General features: G+C 48.9%; 2 protein-coding genes across 3 annotated transcripts; one reads left to right on the top strand and one right to left on the bottom strand.

Annotated features, from left to right (window-relative positions):
- Window positions 1–891: 891 nt before the first annotated feature.
- On the bottom strand, window positions 892–2,062 carry PSMB11 (proteasome subunit beta 11). Its single transcript, XM_007449542.1, has one exon. It carries the CDS (start codon window positions 1,965–1,967, stop codon window positions 1,092–1,094), a length of 876 nt encoding a protein of 291 aa, XP_007449604.1. The 5' UTR covers window positions 1,968–2,062; the 3' UTR covers window positions 892–1,091.
- A 4,874-nt stretch (window positions 2,063–6,936) lies between these two features.
- PSMB5 (proteasome 20S subunit beta 5) lies at window positions 6,937–12,904 on the top strand. Of its 2 annotated transcripts, XM_007449541.1 has the most exons (4): window positions 7,291–7,488; window positions 8,223–8,529; window positions 12,089–12,164; window positions 12,397–12,427. In XM_007449541.1, exons 1-4 carry the CDS (start codon window positions 7,291–7,293, stop codon window positions 12,425–12,427), a joined length of 612 nt encoding a protein of 203 aa, XP_007449603.1. The 2 variants fall into 2 exon arrangements, with proteins under 2 accessions (XP_007449602.1, XP_007449603.1); XM_007449540.1 differs by lacking the exon at window positions 12,089–12,164 and having other exon boundaries at window positions 6,937–7,488; window positions 12,406–12,904.
- Window positions 12,905–15,617: the final 2,713 nt, after the last annotated feature.

Below are 15,617 nucleotides of genomic sequence, written 5' to 3'. Positions count from 1 at the left end.
GGCGGGAAAGGATGTGCTAACCCAGCAGTTCCCACTAGCACAGCCACTTCTCTCTTTTCTTCATGCCCAGAGGGAACTACTGGAAAGAGAGGCTGGAGAGAAGGCAAAGGGACGGCGGGAGAAGTCGGCAACGGCCACGACATGCCTGGAAGCCAGAGGGCAAGGGAGGGGGGAGGTGCCTGGGGCGATGGCTCGGGCCCTGACAAGCGGAGGTAGAGGGGGCTCAGCCCTCCAGGCCCTCGGGCTCCTCTGGGTTCCTCCTTCCCTGGCCACCAGGCAGGGGCACGGCCCAGCTGCTCTCTTCCCCACGCCACTCCCCAGACGCCCGGCAGGAAGAGGCCCTGGGAGAGAAACGGAGCTGAAGGACCACAGCCCTGGAGCGGAAGGTCTGCACCCCAGCATCATCTCTGCACTGACTGTGTGACCTAGGGCAAGTCACATAACCCTTTGAACCTGTTTCCTCTTCTGTCAAGTGAGGATCATTTTTACCTCAAAGCGTTATCATGAAAACTGCGTTCAGGAAAGGAGTTTGCATCATAGTCATTAGGGTCAGGTCGGGGAGGGGGGCAGAGAAGAAAAACAGATGTGGGAAGCCCATCGCCACCCCCAGGTGTGCATGCTGCACTGTCCCTGTCCCTTCCAGCCTGGGCCCTCTGGGCTACTATCCCCACCTCATTCTCCTCCAGCCATTTCCACTCACCAAGGTGAGAAAGTGGCAAAGACTCTGAAGCTGAGCTAAGGACTAAAACGAGAGGAAGAGAGACTGGGGACAGGAGGGGAAAAAGCAGAAAGGAGGATGGCAAGAAAAGAGGGTCTAGCACCTAGCACAGCATCTGGCGTGCAGCCGGTGCGCAATAAGTACTTGCTGAAAGAGGGCTCGGTGCTGAGAAGGAGGCTGGATCAATCTATTGGGCGCCAACAGGAACGTGTCGGAGAGAGCCTCAGTGGCTCCGGGAGGAGAGAGGCATGGAGACTTGCAACAAATGAAGCCGGCACCCACAAGAGCAGGAGCCAGACGCCGTGAGTCTGCCCCCACTGAGGCCCCATCTGCCACCCACTCCCTGGGCTGGGCCCCCAGGTCCTGCTGCTGCTCACAGCGCCTCTGCGGGCATCCTCCAGTCCCCCGGGGCTGGCGCCACAGACGGTTCTCCGCCTTCACCGGCTCTGTCCAGGGTGGCCTCCTCCTCCTGTTCCTGCTCTGGCCCCGGCCCAGGGAGCTTCCGCAGTTCCGAGTACAGCACCCAGGCATCGTTGCGGGACACATATTCCCATCCACTCTCCCGCACGTGGAAGAGGTCCACGGAGCCCCCCGAGTAGGCATCACGGTGGGTGGCATGGACCACAGCACGGCGGGCCAGGGCATAGGCTTCCTGGGTGCTCATGTCATAGTGGTAGCCGCCATCTAGCACACCATAGGCATAGGGAGATCCAGAGCCCACCGAGAAGATGTCCCCCTGCAGGCAGGTGCCGTCGCTGTAGACGTAGAAGAGGGCAGGGCCGGAACGGTCCCAGCCGCACAGGGCAGTGGCCACGCACAGATCCAGCCCCCGATAGCGCGACATCATGACTGATAGGAGTCTGGCGGCGCCGGCCACGCTGGGCAGCTGACCCTCCCTCAGTGCCCGCAGCCGCAGCTCCCGCCGTAGCACCCGGTACCATGTGACGCAGTCGGCCGAGGTGCCAGAGGTGGTGCCCAGGAGGTGCTGATGCACAGGGATGACCTTGCGTGAGGCTGGACAGTGCACGTAGTCGCCGCAGGAAGACCGCGTGTCAGCCGCAGCGATGACTCCATGACGGAAGCGGAAAGCCAGGGTCGTGGTACCATGGGCCAGCCTGGGGCCATGGATCTGCAGGAAGGTTTGAGGGTCCCAGCCCTGGGGCACAGCCCAGCCACCAGCGTGAGGCAGGTGAGGTGAGGCTTCTTGGGTGTCGGGGGCCTGCCACTTGCACACATCCTGCAGAGCCATCCCTGGGGTCCAGCGAAGGTTGGAAGGAACAAGGCAGGGATTTGTGAGCTGGGTCAGGCAGAGGAAGAGAGAGAGCAAGGAGGAGCTGGGCTTCAGCCAGAACCAGCTGGGAAGGCGTGTGGTCTGTGGCTTCCCTTCTCCCTAACCCCAAACCAGGCTTTGGGACTGGCTGATGGAGCAGCGCCCTCTCCCTCAGAGGACTGCTGAGGGGAGACAGAACGAGGCCAGTAGAGTCTCCAGCGCTGGGGAGACGCTGCCCATGACACACCCGAGCGTCATCCAAGGAGTCTCCTGTCTGTCATCCTCCAAGCACCTGGAGTTGGGTGGTGGCTGGGTAACTGAAAAGGAAAGGGGGCGCCAGTGGAAGGAGCAGAGCTGGGTTCCTCTGGGTTTTCCTGTGGGGGGCACTGGGCGCACAAAGATAAATAAGGCCCTGCCCCTGCCCTGAAAGGGCTGCCAGCCTAGGGGAAGGTGGAGACAAGTCAGTGCAATGGCACAGTCAGAAGAGATTGCCATGGGCGTTCTGCGGTGGCCTAGCGGTTGGGATGCCGGGCTTTCACTGTTGTGGCCCGGGTTCGATCCCTGGTCGGGGAGCTAGGATCCCACAAGCTGTGCAGTTTGGCCAACAAAACAAAACAAAACGGAAGAGATTGCCATGGACCCACCTTGGCAGGAGTCCCTAATGCTGGGTTCTCTCTTCCGGGGTGTGGGGTCAGGGAGCTATGATGCTGAGCTCACAGGTTCACCTCATGGTCAGGGTGAGAAGAGAGAAATGGACTGGAGTAAGGACAAAAGAGACAAGAGCAAAAGAGCCTGGTATAGGGTGCTCAGAGACCTTCAGAAAGGCAGAGTACTGAGGGGCCAGGCGAAGGGGAACTAGAACCTGGAGATCTTTTTCTCCTCTGCTTTGGGGGTGAACATGAACTTCCATCTGCATACAAACGTGGCACTTCTGACAGTTCTCTAGCAGTATAGCTTCTCTGACCGGTGTTAAAGTTCTGAGGATGTAGCTGAAAGGATCTATTGGTCCCCCTTCTGCCCAATAGTTCTCAATGGCAAGAGACTGGTTTGTGGTTCCAAGGCAGGAGAAACAACGGACTTTGATGCCGTAATGCTGAGTCTAAGTCTTAAACCAACCAAGGGTGGACCCTGACGTCTGGCCCTTCAGAAACATAAAGTAGATTGGGGCAGGATGACAAGCTACAGCTATTTCCATATGCGGTATGTTTTACTAAACATTACAGCTCAGAGAGGTGCTATGGGAAGGGGTTTATTCAAAGAAACAGACGTACGTGCAAAGGAAAGAGCCCGGACCCTCCAGACATCATGATGCTGAGGCTGTGGCATCATAGTTTCCTGGAGTCTCAGTACTAAGGGCAAGTGTAACATGTCAGGGGAAGACTGGAGAAACCAGGAAGTCACACAAAGGTCCAACTAGTCCTTCTTTCTTCCTTGGTGTAGGACCACATGGGAATCTTACTGAAGAGATAAGAACGTCTCCTCTTTCTAACAACTAAGTCTTAGACTATATATGGCTGGATCGCCACGTCTCTCAGTCAGGCCATTATTAAGTCAGATCTGCGCAGGTGAGTGGCCCAGTAACTGGCCACCCACCAGTCTCCCCCTCTAACCTTATCCTCCACACTGACATGATTTCCTAAGGTATCACTCAAATCCCATGTCTCCTCTAGTAAGAAACCTTGAAGGGTTACAAGATCAAGTCCACCCCAGGCTGGCATTTAAGGCCCACTGTGGTCCAATCCTAATCCATCCACCACAACCTCTTTTCACGCAATTCCTCACACATCTCCCACCTCCCCTTCATCTTTTTGAATCCTATCTTTCCAAGTCTGGCTTAAGTACCACCTATTCTGAAAATACTTCTCAGATCCGGGCCGAGAGAGGAGAGGCTGTGAGTTTGAGAAGAAAGGGGATCTAAGTGATATTTAAGGAAATGATCCAGACCTCCTTGGAAAAGCCTTCCTGGACCCCCAACCTCACCCCAATCTATACCAAACTCTCTCACCTCTGAACTACAGCACTTATCGTTGTTTTCTTCCCCCAACCCCTGCTTTATTGAGATACAATGGACATAGAGCATTGCATAAGTTTAAGGTGTACAATATGATGATTTGATACCTCTGTGTGTGTGTCTGTGTATTGCAAAATGTTTACACCATAAGGTAAGTTAAATCCTTCACCTTACTTGATTACCATTTTTGCTGTTGTTATGATAAGAACATTTAAGATCAACTCTCTTGGCAACTTTCAAGTATACAAGAGTATCGTTAACTATAGTTGCCGTGCTGTACATTAGATTCCCAGAACTTATTCCTCTTATGACTGGAAGTTTGTACACTTTTGACCAACATCTCATTTTCTCCAACCCTGAGCCTCTGGCAACCACCAATCTACTATCTGTTTCTAAAAGTTCGGCTTTGTTAGACGCTACATATAAGTAAGATCATACAGTATTTGTTTTTCTCCATCTGACTTCTTGCACTTAGCATAATGCCCTCAAGTTTCATCCAAGTTGTCACAGATGGCAGGATTTCCTTCTTTTTTATGGCTGAATAATGTTCCACCACATATATAACACTTTATGCATTCATCCATTGATGATGGATATTGTTTCCATGTCTTGGCAATTGTGAATAACGCTGCAATGAACATTGGGGTGCAGCTATCTCTACGAGATAATGATTTCATTTCATTTGGATAAATACCCAGACATGGGATTACTAGGTCATACGGTAGTTCTATTTTTAATTTTTTTTTTTGAGGAACCTCCATACTATTCTCCATAGTGACTGCACCAATTTATATTCCCACCAACAGCAGCGCTGATCATTTGTACCTCTCCTCTTTGAGGTCTCCCTGAGTGGGACCTTGGAGCAGAGAACTAATGTAAGGTAAATTGGGAACAGATTATGGAAGGCCTTGAATGCATGCTGAGGAGCTGAACCTTACAGACCATTTTTAAGCAGGTAAAAGATAAGATCAAGATGATGTTTCAGGAAAATCAATCTGGTGCTGCGCAGAATAAATTCGAGACATAGTTTGTACCCAGAAAAATCAGGAGAATATTTCAGTAATTCGGGAGTGAGGAGATAAGAAGCCAAAGGCGGTATCAGTTGCAATAAAAAAGAATGTGAGAAGCACTGTAGAGGGAGAATGAACAGGACTTGGCAACCTAGTGGACGTGGAGTAAAGGAAGGGGAGTTGTCAAGATGAGCCAGGGCTTCAAGCCTCTGTGACTGGAAGAACATTATTGTCATTCTTTCATGTGTTCATTTTACAAACGTGTATTAAGCACACAGCGGGCACAGAGATAAATAGTAGAGAAATGCCTGTCTTTACAGTTGGGTTTTTTTGGCCATGCTGTGCAGCTTGTGGGATCTTAGTTCCCTGACCAGGGATTGAACCTGGGCCCCTGGCGCTGAAAGTGTGGAGTCCTAACCACTGGACCACCAGGGAATTCCCGAGAAATGCCTGTCTTTAAAAGCTCACAATCCAGTGGGAGATAAATGTATATTTATAACCAGGTAAAATGTGAAAGTGCCTTAAGAGAGGCAGACAGCATTACTGGCAGAGTGAAAGAACCACTGAGAGAAGTCAGGAGGATTAGTTGCATTGCAGGAGTGACTGCGAAATAATACATGCTCAGTAAACAGAGGCACTCTGCATTTTCCACACCATCCAAGTGTGAGACCCACAGAAAGATCTTCTGCTTCATTACATTCTGATGGTTGGGTTTGGAAAGAGTTGCCAAATTTCAGCATTAAAAATACAACACTCTCAGAGTCTGTTGGGAAGAGGAGGGGCTGAGTTGGGCATCAGAGGAAAGAGAAATTTAGATATATATATTTTTTTAATAAATTTATTTATTTTTGGCTGTTCGTTGCTGCACACGGGCTTTCTCTAGTTGCGGTGAGCGGAGGCTACCCTTCGTCGTGGTGCGCGGGCTTCTCATTGCGGTGGCTTCTCTTCTTGCGGAGCACAGGCTCTAGGCGCGTGCTTCAGTAGTTGCGGCACGCGGGCTCAGTAGTTGTGGCTCACGGGCTCTAGAGCACAGCCTCAGTAGTTGTGGTGCATGTGCTCAGTTGCTCCACGGCATGTGAGATCTTCCCGGACCAGGGATACGAACTCGTGTCCCCTGCATTAGCAGGCGGATTCTCAACCACTGCACCACCAGGGAAGCCCAGTAATTTAGATATTGATGGATGTTGCTGCTGGAATCCAACAAGGAAGGGCAGATGCTGTCTTCATAGAACCATAAAGCAGGAGGCAACATTTCATGCACTTGCCCACTTCCTTGCTTGTTATGGTTCCCAAAAGGGTTGAAAAATGAAGGTGGGTGAAGAGAGGAAGAGACAATGAAATACAGCACATTCCTGAATAAGAGCTTGACTTAGCTAGCTTAAGTCAGAAAACCTCTTTGTACTTCTTTATGGAGCCTCAACTCTCCTCCGGGCTCTGAAATGGTAAATTACTATTGACTCAGTTATTCAGGAGCTGAATTGCGAACCCAGTCTGTGGATTAACTGGGCCATTTGCTTCTCCTTCTTTATTCTTCTATCTGCCTTTTGGTCAATTCATTACTCAGTAGAATTTCCACCAGAGGGTGGGAGTAAAGACAATGCTGAATCTTAAAAATTGGTTACTGTTAGAGAACGTGGGTAGCGTGGCGATTGATGTTATCAAACAACAAGCGGTATAGCACTCTTATTTTGTTGCGCTTTTTAGCACAAACTACTGTGGTTTTACTAACTTCATGGGAAAATGGCCTCAGCGTAGATCATTATTTTACCCAGTATTAGAGAGTGCCCTTACACAAAATGGCAACTTCAGTCGCGTTAACAGACTGCTGAAGCAGTAGTGATGTAAGTGTTGCTTGGACACCGGGCGGGGCGGGACGGGGCGGGGCGGGGCTGATTTAGCGCTACCGGTTTAGAACAGGTTTTCATCCAGTCACGCCCTTTTGAAAGATGGCCGGCTCCACTTCCGTCCCTCAACCTGGACGTTTGCGATTGCTTCCTATGAATTTGAGGTTAATCTAATCCCGTGTTGTTTACGTGACCAAAGTCAAGATGGCAGCCACATCCCTTTGTAATTTAAGGGGAGTGAAGCCATTTATTTTTCCCTCCTCGGTGAAAATAATCACTCGCGTCTGGCTCTTGTGTTTGGAGGCGTGGTTGCCAGGAGTTAAAATGGTTGCTCCCTGTGATAGATTTAATAGGGAGTGAAGCTGTGACGACAAGGCGTTGCCCGGCCGCTCTTTGCTAGGCGTTCTGGCAGGCACTTCCCTTTGCCCTTACTAGTCATGGCGCTGGCCAGCGTGTTGGAGAGGGCGCTACCCGTGAACCGGCGCGGGTTTTTCGGGCTCGGAGGTCGTGCGGATCTGTTGGACCTGGGTCCAGGGAGTCCCAGCGATGGGCTGAGCCTGGTCGCGCCCAGCTGGGGTGTCCCAGAGGAGCCGAGAATCGAAATGCTTCATGGAACCACCACCCTGGCCTTCAAGGTGCGGACCCAGCCGTCGCGCCGGGCTCAGTTCCGCGCGTCCGCGCCTTTTCCGACCTCCCAGCTGGTCCGGAACCCGCGGTGGTCGCGGCCACGAAACCCAGACGGAGGCTCGGACCTCTCACCCCAACCCCGGCGGTTTTGCTGTGTCACTGCCCCGAGAGACCTCGGTTCTAGTTCTGGCCGGAGTGGGGGGCGATGGGGCTGGAAGGGCGGGGCGTGTGGTAAGTGGGAGAAGGAGGCCGAGGCTGCTTGGGTTGATACCTAGGCGACCCCAGGGTGCTCCTGTCCAGGAAAGGCCTCAGCAGCAGTGAACACTGGCAGAGGGAAGGCTATTGTAACCACCGAAGGTTTTAGAAACTGAGTATCCCCGATAGGCCAGGATTACCGAAACGTTATGGCTTGAGGAGGAAGGTTGGTGGGAGGAAGCACTGTACTAGGAGCCAGACAATCGGGATTCTTGGCCCAGCTTTGCAATAACTGGCTGTATGATCTGGGGTAAGTCATTCGATCTCATTCCTCAGCCCTCAAGTGAAGGTAATACTGCAGGTAATCCCATGTCAAGGGATTGATGTGAAGCTCTAGTGACATTAATATGAGGGAAAGTATGTTGTGAAGTATAAAACGGCAGAGACAGAGATGTTCTGCGTTTGCACTGATGCATAAAGACATGTCAAAGATGATGTTTTATGTGGTCTCATGTGGCCTGTTTTGTGTTTCCTCTGATCTTAACAGTTTCGCCATGGAGTCATTGTTGCAGCAGACTCCCGGGCCACAGCAGGTGCCTACATTGCCTCCCAGACAGTAAAGAAGGTGATAGAGATCAACCCCTACCTGCTGGGTACCATGGCTGGGGGTGCAGCGGATTGCAGCTTTTGGGAGCGGCTGTTGGCTCGGCAGTGTCGAATCTATGAGCTTCGAAACAAGGAACGCATCTCGGTAGCAGCTGCCTCCAAGCTGCTTGCCAACATGGTGTATCAGTATAAAGGCATGGGGCTGTCCATGGGCACCATGATCTGTGGCTGGGATAAGAGAGGCCCTGGTGAGTTAAGCTGCAGCCATGTGATTCTTGGGTTGGCACTATAGAGAGGAGGGGTTGGATGAACAGGTGAATTGAAGAGCTTATGTCAGTGCTGGGGATGTGTTGGTTAGTTCTCAGTCCTTTCGTCTGTTTGTTCAAGGAAGGGCTGTAGTGTAGGAAGGGGCAGGGAAGTAGATCAGCTGTGTCATTGACCACCCATGTGACCTTGGGCAGGTTTCTTATTTTCTCAGACTGTTTCATCGTCTGTTACATAGGTTCCATGAGGTAATACATCTCAAGCATGTAGTGTCTGACACATAATGTGTTTCCTTCTGGCCTCTCCTGTAGTTGTAATACAACTCTCCTGCAAAGAGTTGTATTTAAGAATTAAATCGGCTAATAGACATAAAAACTCTAGTCAGTGCCATCTGATAGAAATACAATGTGAGCCGCACATGTAATTTTACATTTTCTAATGGATGTATTTAAAAAGTGAAAAGGAATGGGTGAAATTAATTTTAACAGTTCTCTTAATCCAAAATAACTAAAATATTATCATTTCAGCCATGTGTCATTAGCCCCATTTCAGGTGCTCAACAGCCACATGTCGCTGGTGCCTACCATATTGGACAGCGAAACTGAGTACCTACTCAAAAGTTAGTCATTTCTCTTCCCTTTTTTCCTGAAGAGAGTCTTTGGCCTAGAAGGGGGGCCCTTTGGGGCTCATCCCCTTTCTTTGCTTGATATAATCACCTAGGTCCTGTTGTCATCTCTGAAAAGAAATTCCTTAGCCTATTTTCCCTTCTGGTATATAAAAACCTTGCCAGGAAATTCAGTCTTGTATCTGATATCAGTTCTTTTTCAGCCAATTTTGAATGCCCCTTTAGTCAAGCTGGGATACAGCTAGTCACTTTCTGTTTAATTTTCCCCTTTGGTGCTTGAAAATAGTTACTCTTTCCTCCTATTGGTTTTGCTTCATTCATTTACCTCCCCCCGAACTCCTCTTTTTTTTTTTTTTTTTGACTGCACGGCTTGCGGGATTCCCTGACTAGAAATTGAACTGTCGGGGATTCCTGACCAGTGAAAGCACTGAGTCCTAACCACTGGACCACCAGGGAATTCCCTCATTTACCTGCTTTCTAAATGCCTAGTTTTCCTCTTTTGAACAACTGTAGGATACCCACCACTTTTTCATTTGCTTTGGAGAATATTAGTTCATTACTCAATAGAGGATGAAATGGCCTTCCCTGGTGGCGTGGTGGTTGAGTCCGCCTGCCGATGCAGGGGACACGCGTTCGTGCCCCGGTCCGGGAAGATCCCACATGCCGCGGATCGACTGGGCCCGTGAGCCATGGCCGCTGAGCCTGCGAGTCCGGAGCCTGTGCTCCGCAACGGGAGAGGCCACAACAGTGAGAGGCCCGTGTACTGAAAAAAAAAAAAAAAAAAAAAAAATCAAAAGTGCATGTGATAGAGGAGCTCAGTTTGTTACTTTGGAAATTGAAACACTTTTCTCTTTGAAAAGTGTGAAAGAACAGTTCCATACATCTTGTGTGGTCTACGGTAGCATTTCAGAAATGTTGTTTTGAACCCTTAGCTATTGGATTGGTCCCAGGTGGTGGAAAACAGTGTAAGAGAGTATAGAAACTGGCTAGCAAGGAAAACCCAGGAAGTCATAGCATAACCTAAATTGTACAGTCTCAAGAAGCCTTCCTGACAAGCTGTCCCATTCAGGATGAGTCAGCCCCTGGCCTCAAGCTGACTGAGAAAGGGTCACAGATTACTTAATGCAAGGCTGAATGAGATGAATGTCACTTTAAAGAGAACCAATAAAATGCTGAAGGAATTTGGGGGCTGGGGGGATTGCTTCTGATGGGAGGAATTGAGGTGGACTCATTTTCCTGGATGTGAAAATGAGAGAAAGGAAACAATGAACAAAAGAAGACAGGGAAGAAGCATGAGATTTTGGGGGAAGTAACTGGACATCTAATTTCATTGGAACTAAAGTCTAGTTTAATTGTGAAGCAATTGGAACCAGATGGTGAGCTGCTAGGCAAGGTAGTGGCAATGGGACTTGAGGAGGGGCTCCATGTTAGAACCATCGGAACCTGAAAACTGATAAGGGCAGTGCTTTTCAACCTGGCTTGTATCATAATCACCTGAAGAACTTAAGAATCTAGACCCGTGCTTGTCCCCCACCCAAACCAATTGAAAAAGAATACCTGGGGTAAGTCCTAGGCATCTTTTTTAAAAACTTCCTGGGAATTCCCTGGTGGTCCATTGGCTAGGACTTAGCACTTTCACAGCCGGGGCCCTGGGTTTGATCCCTGATCCAGAAACTAATCCTGCAAGCGTGGTCCATTGGCTAGGACTTAGCACTTTCACAGCCGGGGCCCTGGGTTTGATCCCTGATCCAGAAACTAAGATCCTGCAAGCCACTTGCTGGGGCAAAAAAAAAAAAAAAAAACTTCCTTAGATGATTCTGATGCATAGTGAGTGTTGAGAACCACTGAAATAGGAAAAAGATTAGTGATGCATTGACAGAATTTGAAAATACAGAAGGATTGGTGGGGCAGAAGATGGATGAGTTTGGTAGGTAATGGAGAACCACTGAAAGTATTTGAGGACAGGAAATTTAAATATGAATTTGGTGACAAAGGCATCCAGCTGGAGAGGCCCAGCGGGCAGATGGAAATGATAAAAATTTTACTACATCTTTGTCTAAACTTTTGTCTGTACCAGAGGTTGGCTAACTTTTTCATAAAGGGCCAAATATAAGTAAATATTCTAGGCTTGCAGGCTATATGATCTTTGTCTCAACTACATAGCTCCATTATTTTAGCAAAAAAGCAGTCATAGACAATATATACACAAATGGCTGTGGCTATGTTCCAATAAAACTTTATAAAAAAAAGTGGTGGTTGGGGGAATTCCCTGGCAGTCTGGTGGTTAGGACTGTGCGCTTTCACTGCCAAGGGCCCGGGTTTGGGGAACTAAGATCCCATAAGCCGCTCAGCGCAGCCAAAAAAAAAAAGAAAATAATTTAAAAAATTAAAATTAAAAAAATAGGCGATTGACCTGGCCTACGACTGTACCAGCACTGTCCAATAGAAATATAGTGTGAGCCATACATGTAATTTTAAATGTTATAGTAGCCACATTTTTTTAAATAAAAAGGAAAATTAATTTTAGTAATATATTTTATTTAACCCAGTAGATCCAAAATATTATTATGATGTGGTACTAGCTAGCATGTGGTACTAGCTTCATTTCAAATGCTTAGTAGTCACATGTGGCTAGTGGCCACCATACTGGACAGTGCAGGTCTTTACAATATGATTTAAAATTATAGGCTTTATTCTCTTACTGTGTGATGTATGCCTTGCACTCCAGATAGTCTAAACTCTGAGGGTTAGGATTGTCTTTTGGGGTTTTTTTCCTTCATTTTTTGGCAGCACAGCCTGTGGGATCCTAGTTCACCAACCAGGGATCGAACCTGCACCCCCTGCACTGGAAGTGCAGAGTCTTAACCACTGGACCGCCAGGGAAATCCGAGGATTGTCTTAAATATTACCTCTCACAGTGCCTGAAGTTCTGTGCTTGAAACCTAAGTCATTTGAATTATACTTGCTTTTTGGTTGTACAGAGAAGACAGACAAGGCAGTTACTGTAATGTGAGGTAAGATGGGATGGTATGTGTAGAATCCTGAAGTCTTAAAATTTAATTTGATTTCTTCACCTTTTTTTTTTTTAAGTAATTTTATAGAAGTGCTATTTTCTTGTATTTCTGTTGGTCTCCCCTGGGTTTCAACAGGAATGGAGAACTGTTGCCTTGGAGGATGAATCAGATGTCAAAAGGGGTGATCATTTTTTTCTTACTAACCTCATCTCTCTTTCCAGGCCTCTACTACGTGGACAGTGAAGGAAACCGGATCTCGGGGGCCACCTTCTCTGTAGGTTCTGGCTCTGTGTATGCTTATGGGGTCATGGATAGGGGTTACTCCTATGACCTGGAGGTGGAAGAGGCCTATGATCTGGCCCGTCGAGCCATCTACCAAGCCACCTACAGAGATGCCTACTCAGGAGGTTCCGTCAACCTCTACCATGTCAGGGAGGATGGCTGGATCCGAGTCTCCAGTGACAATGTAGCTGATCTACATGACAAGTATAGTGGATCTACCCCCTGAAGGAGGGCAGATGTGGCTGCTTGCCTTGCTTGGGGTGACTATTGTTGGTAATATGGGTACAGCTCCCCATCCTCTAGTGGAGGGGTCCCTGATTGTATCCATCATTTTTTAATCTCTGGTGCATTGACCTCCATGTGTTACCTGTTGTTAATGAGCTACTGCAGAGGTAATTATTTGTTTTACTTTCTTGGATGTTAACATTACACTACTCAGTCTCAGCCTGTGTTGTGTCTTTTCTCCACACTGTCCCTCCTCCAAGCACTTTACAGTCAAATAAGCCAGGACAGTGGGAGGGAAGTGACTGTAATTACAGGAAACAGCGGTGTGAAGACATCCTCTAGTGAATACATTAACGTCCCCACTCATGAAGCTGATAACAAAGGAGAAGGAGAGGGAGGGAGGAGGGAGAGACTTCCTGATTCTGTTTGCAAAGAGATGAAAAGTTGATGAGGTGGAAAGATGCACAGGGCTGTACCAGGCCGAGCTCGGAGGAAAAAAGCTCTCCTCTTGTGGTAGGGGAGGGGAGGCTGATGCTACATGGAGAGCAGAAAGGTGAAGAGGGTAAGCCAGTTGGGAAGGGAATGCTTTGACCCTGGGAAAAGAGGACAGAGGTGTGTGTGAAAGCAGTAGTGACCACCAGCCTGGTGATCCCTGTCCTGGCCCTCCAGTGTGTGCCAGTGTGGGAGACAGAAGGAGATGATGGTGGACTTATAGTCTCCTGGGCAGGAAGCGGCACAAAATTTTCACTGGAACGTGTGGGTGGGGAAGAGGCCCTGCTGAGAGCAGAGATGGCTGACTTATCACACCCAGCGCTGAGGGGTTTCCCAAGCTATGGTGGCAGCAGATGGCAAGGCCTTCTGTTAAAGAGAAGACATAGGACGTAGGGGAGATAGAGGAGGTTGATGGGAGAAACTTAAGAAATGGGAGAGGAGGGCATAAACTGCTTTGTATTAGTTGGCAAGAAGGAAGAAAGTGGTTGGTGAGGGTGACAATGCAGTGTCGTCTTTTGAGGCCAAGGGGCTGGGAAGGGTTATCCACAGAAATAGAGGGGTAAAGCCTCTTCTTCCCCCATACTGCAGCAACCTTCCCTTCTTGCACCTTCCCTCCCGCTTCAGCCTCCTGCAGTCTCCGTATTGACTGATGAGGGCTGTCGGCCAGGAACTGATGGAGGCTTGTTAATTGCATTTGTCAAATGCAGGGAAATTGGAAATTAGTGAGACCAGAGAAGGGAGTTTGGAAAACAAATGACTCTTGTGCCTAAGGAGATTCATTTTGCTGAAAGGTGCCTCCAGAGCCCCTGGAGCTGAGGAGCTGCCAGCATGGACCTAGACCTGCTCTACAGTCAAAGCAGGCAGGAGCCACGCTACATCTCCCTTCTGTGCAGCCGTCGGCAGATGCTTAGCTGCAAGAGGCAGAGACACAGTCATCTTCCTCTCACTTAGGACAGTGGTTTGCAGACCTTTTACAAAATTTTTTTTTATTTTTTATTTTTTGGCTGTGTTGGGTCTTCGTTTCTGTGCAAGGGCTTTCTCTAGTTGCAGCAAGTGGGGGCCACTCTTCATCACGGTGCGTGGGCCTTTCACTGTCGCGGCCTCTCTTCTTGCGGGGCACAGGCTCCAGACGCGCAGGCTCAGTAGTTGTGGCTCGCGGGCTCTAGAGCGCAGGCTCAGTAGTTGTGGCGCACGGGCCTAGTTGCTCCGCGGCATGTAGGATCTTCCCAGACCAGGGCTCGAACCCGTGTCACCTGCATTGGCAGGCAGATTCTCAACCACTGCGCCACCAGGGAAACCTGGGATTCTTTTTAAAAAATGAACTCTTGAAAAAAAAAAAAAAGAACTCTTAGGAGAAATCCAAGCCCCTGAAAGAAATCAAATCAGACTGAAGATAGAGTTGAAGGGTCCAGAGCCTCAACCATTGAGCTTCCCCCTCCAGCCGCCCCACGCATACTCCCTGGAACTTCTTGGAACCCCAAGGAACACAATTTGAAAATAACTGCCCTGGGAAATAACCTTCAAGAAGAAAAGAGAGTTGAAGATTGAAATTCTTTTACATTGACCCCCAGAGAGCATGAGACTCCCTGGGCTCTTTTCCCATGAGAGAAAATTCAGTCTGGAGAGAAGAGATAGTCATGAAGCAATGCTGCCCTTGCCTTGTTGCTATCTCACACCTGACTTTGCAGTGGTCTAGCTGTTCAGTGTAAACACCTGTTCTGCACTGGCTGAGTCCTTATGTTCAGACAAAAACCGCATATCCTAGAGTCCTGTGTTCTGGCATATCCCTGCTTCTCTGCCTTCCTGCATTTTGGATAAAAGAAAGACTGGCTTAATGGAAGAGATCAGTCTGTGGTAGGTTTTCTGGAAAGAAAGTAGAGCAGAGATAGAGGAAAACTGCAAGTCTCCAGGCCCAGTGACGCTCCCTCTGCAATTGCAGTTTCTTGCTGCTGGGACTGGTGGGGAGTTAGCTTTGCAGTGATGTGTGTCTCTGCTTGTGCAGGGATGATGGATGCTGCATATCACTGGAGAGATGCTGTTGAGTGGAGTGTACCAGTTCAGGGACTCCCATCAGATTAATTTCCCAGTGCAGTCCTCTTGACAAAGGATTATGGAAAAGAAATTGCCTTAAATAGCCAGAAGATTAATTTCTCTCTGCAATTCCCAGGCATCCAAGGGCCAGGGCTTTTTAAGTGATGTCTGACAATTTCTCCTTCCACAGATAGCTCAGTAACACCAAAATCTGACTCCTCAGGGTAGGTGATGGGACTAATCTGATTAAACAGGGAGCAAAACACTCCTAGAGGCCCCATGCTTCCTGTTGCTGGCAGGGAATGCTGTGGGGTTGAAGACAGATGTGCCTTCCAGCATCTCCAAACCAGGCAAGGGAGGGCTACAGGGAGCAGCGGTGCCCTGTGGGGTGAGTAGAATGTTC

The sequence above is a fragment of the Lipotes vexillifer genome, unplaced genomic scaffold, assembly GCF_000442215.2.
Source record: "Lipotes vexillifer unplaced genomic scaffold, Lipotes_vexillifer_v1.1 scaffold1093, whole genome shotgun sequence".
NCBI lineage: Eukaryota > Metazoa > Chordata > Mammalia > Artiodactyla > Lipotidae > Lipotes > Lipotes vexillifer.
The sequence above is the reverse complement of the archived record's forward strand: the minus strand, read 5'-3'. Positions and strand labels throughout refer to the sequence as shown.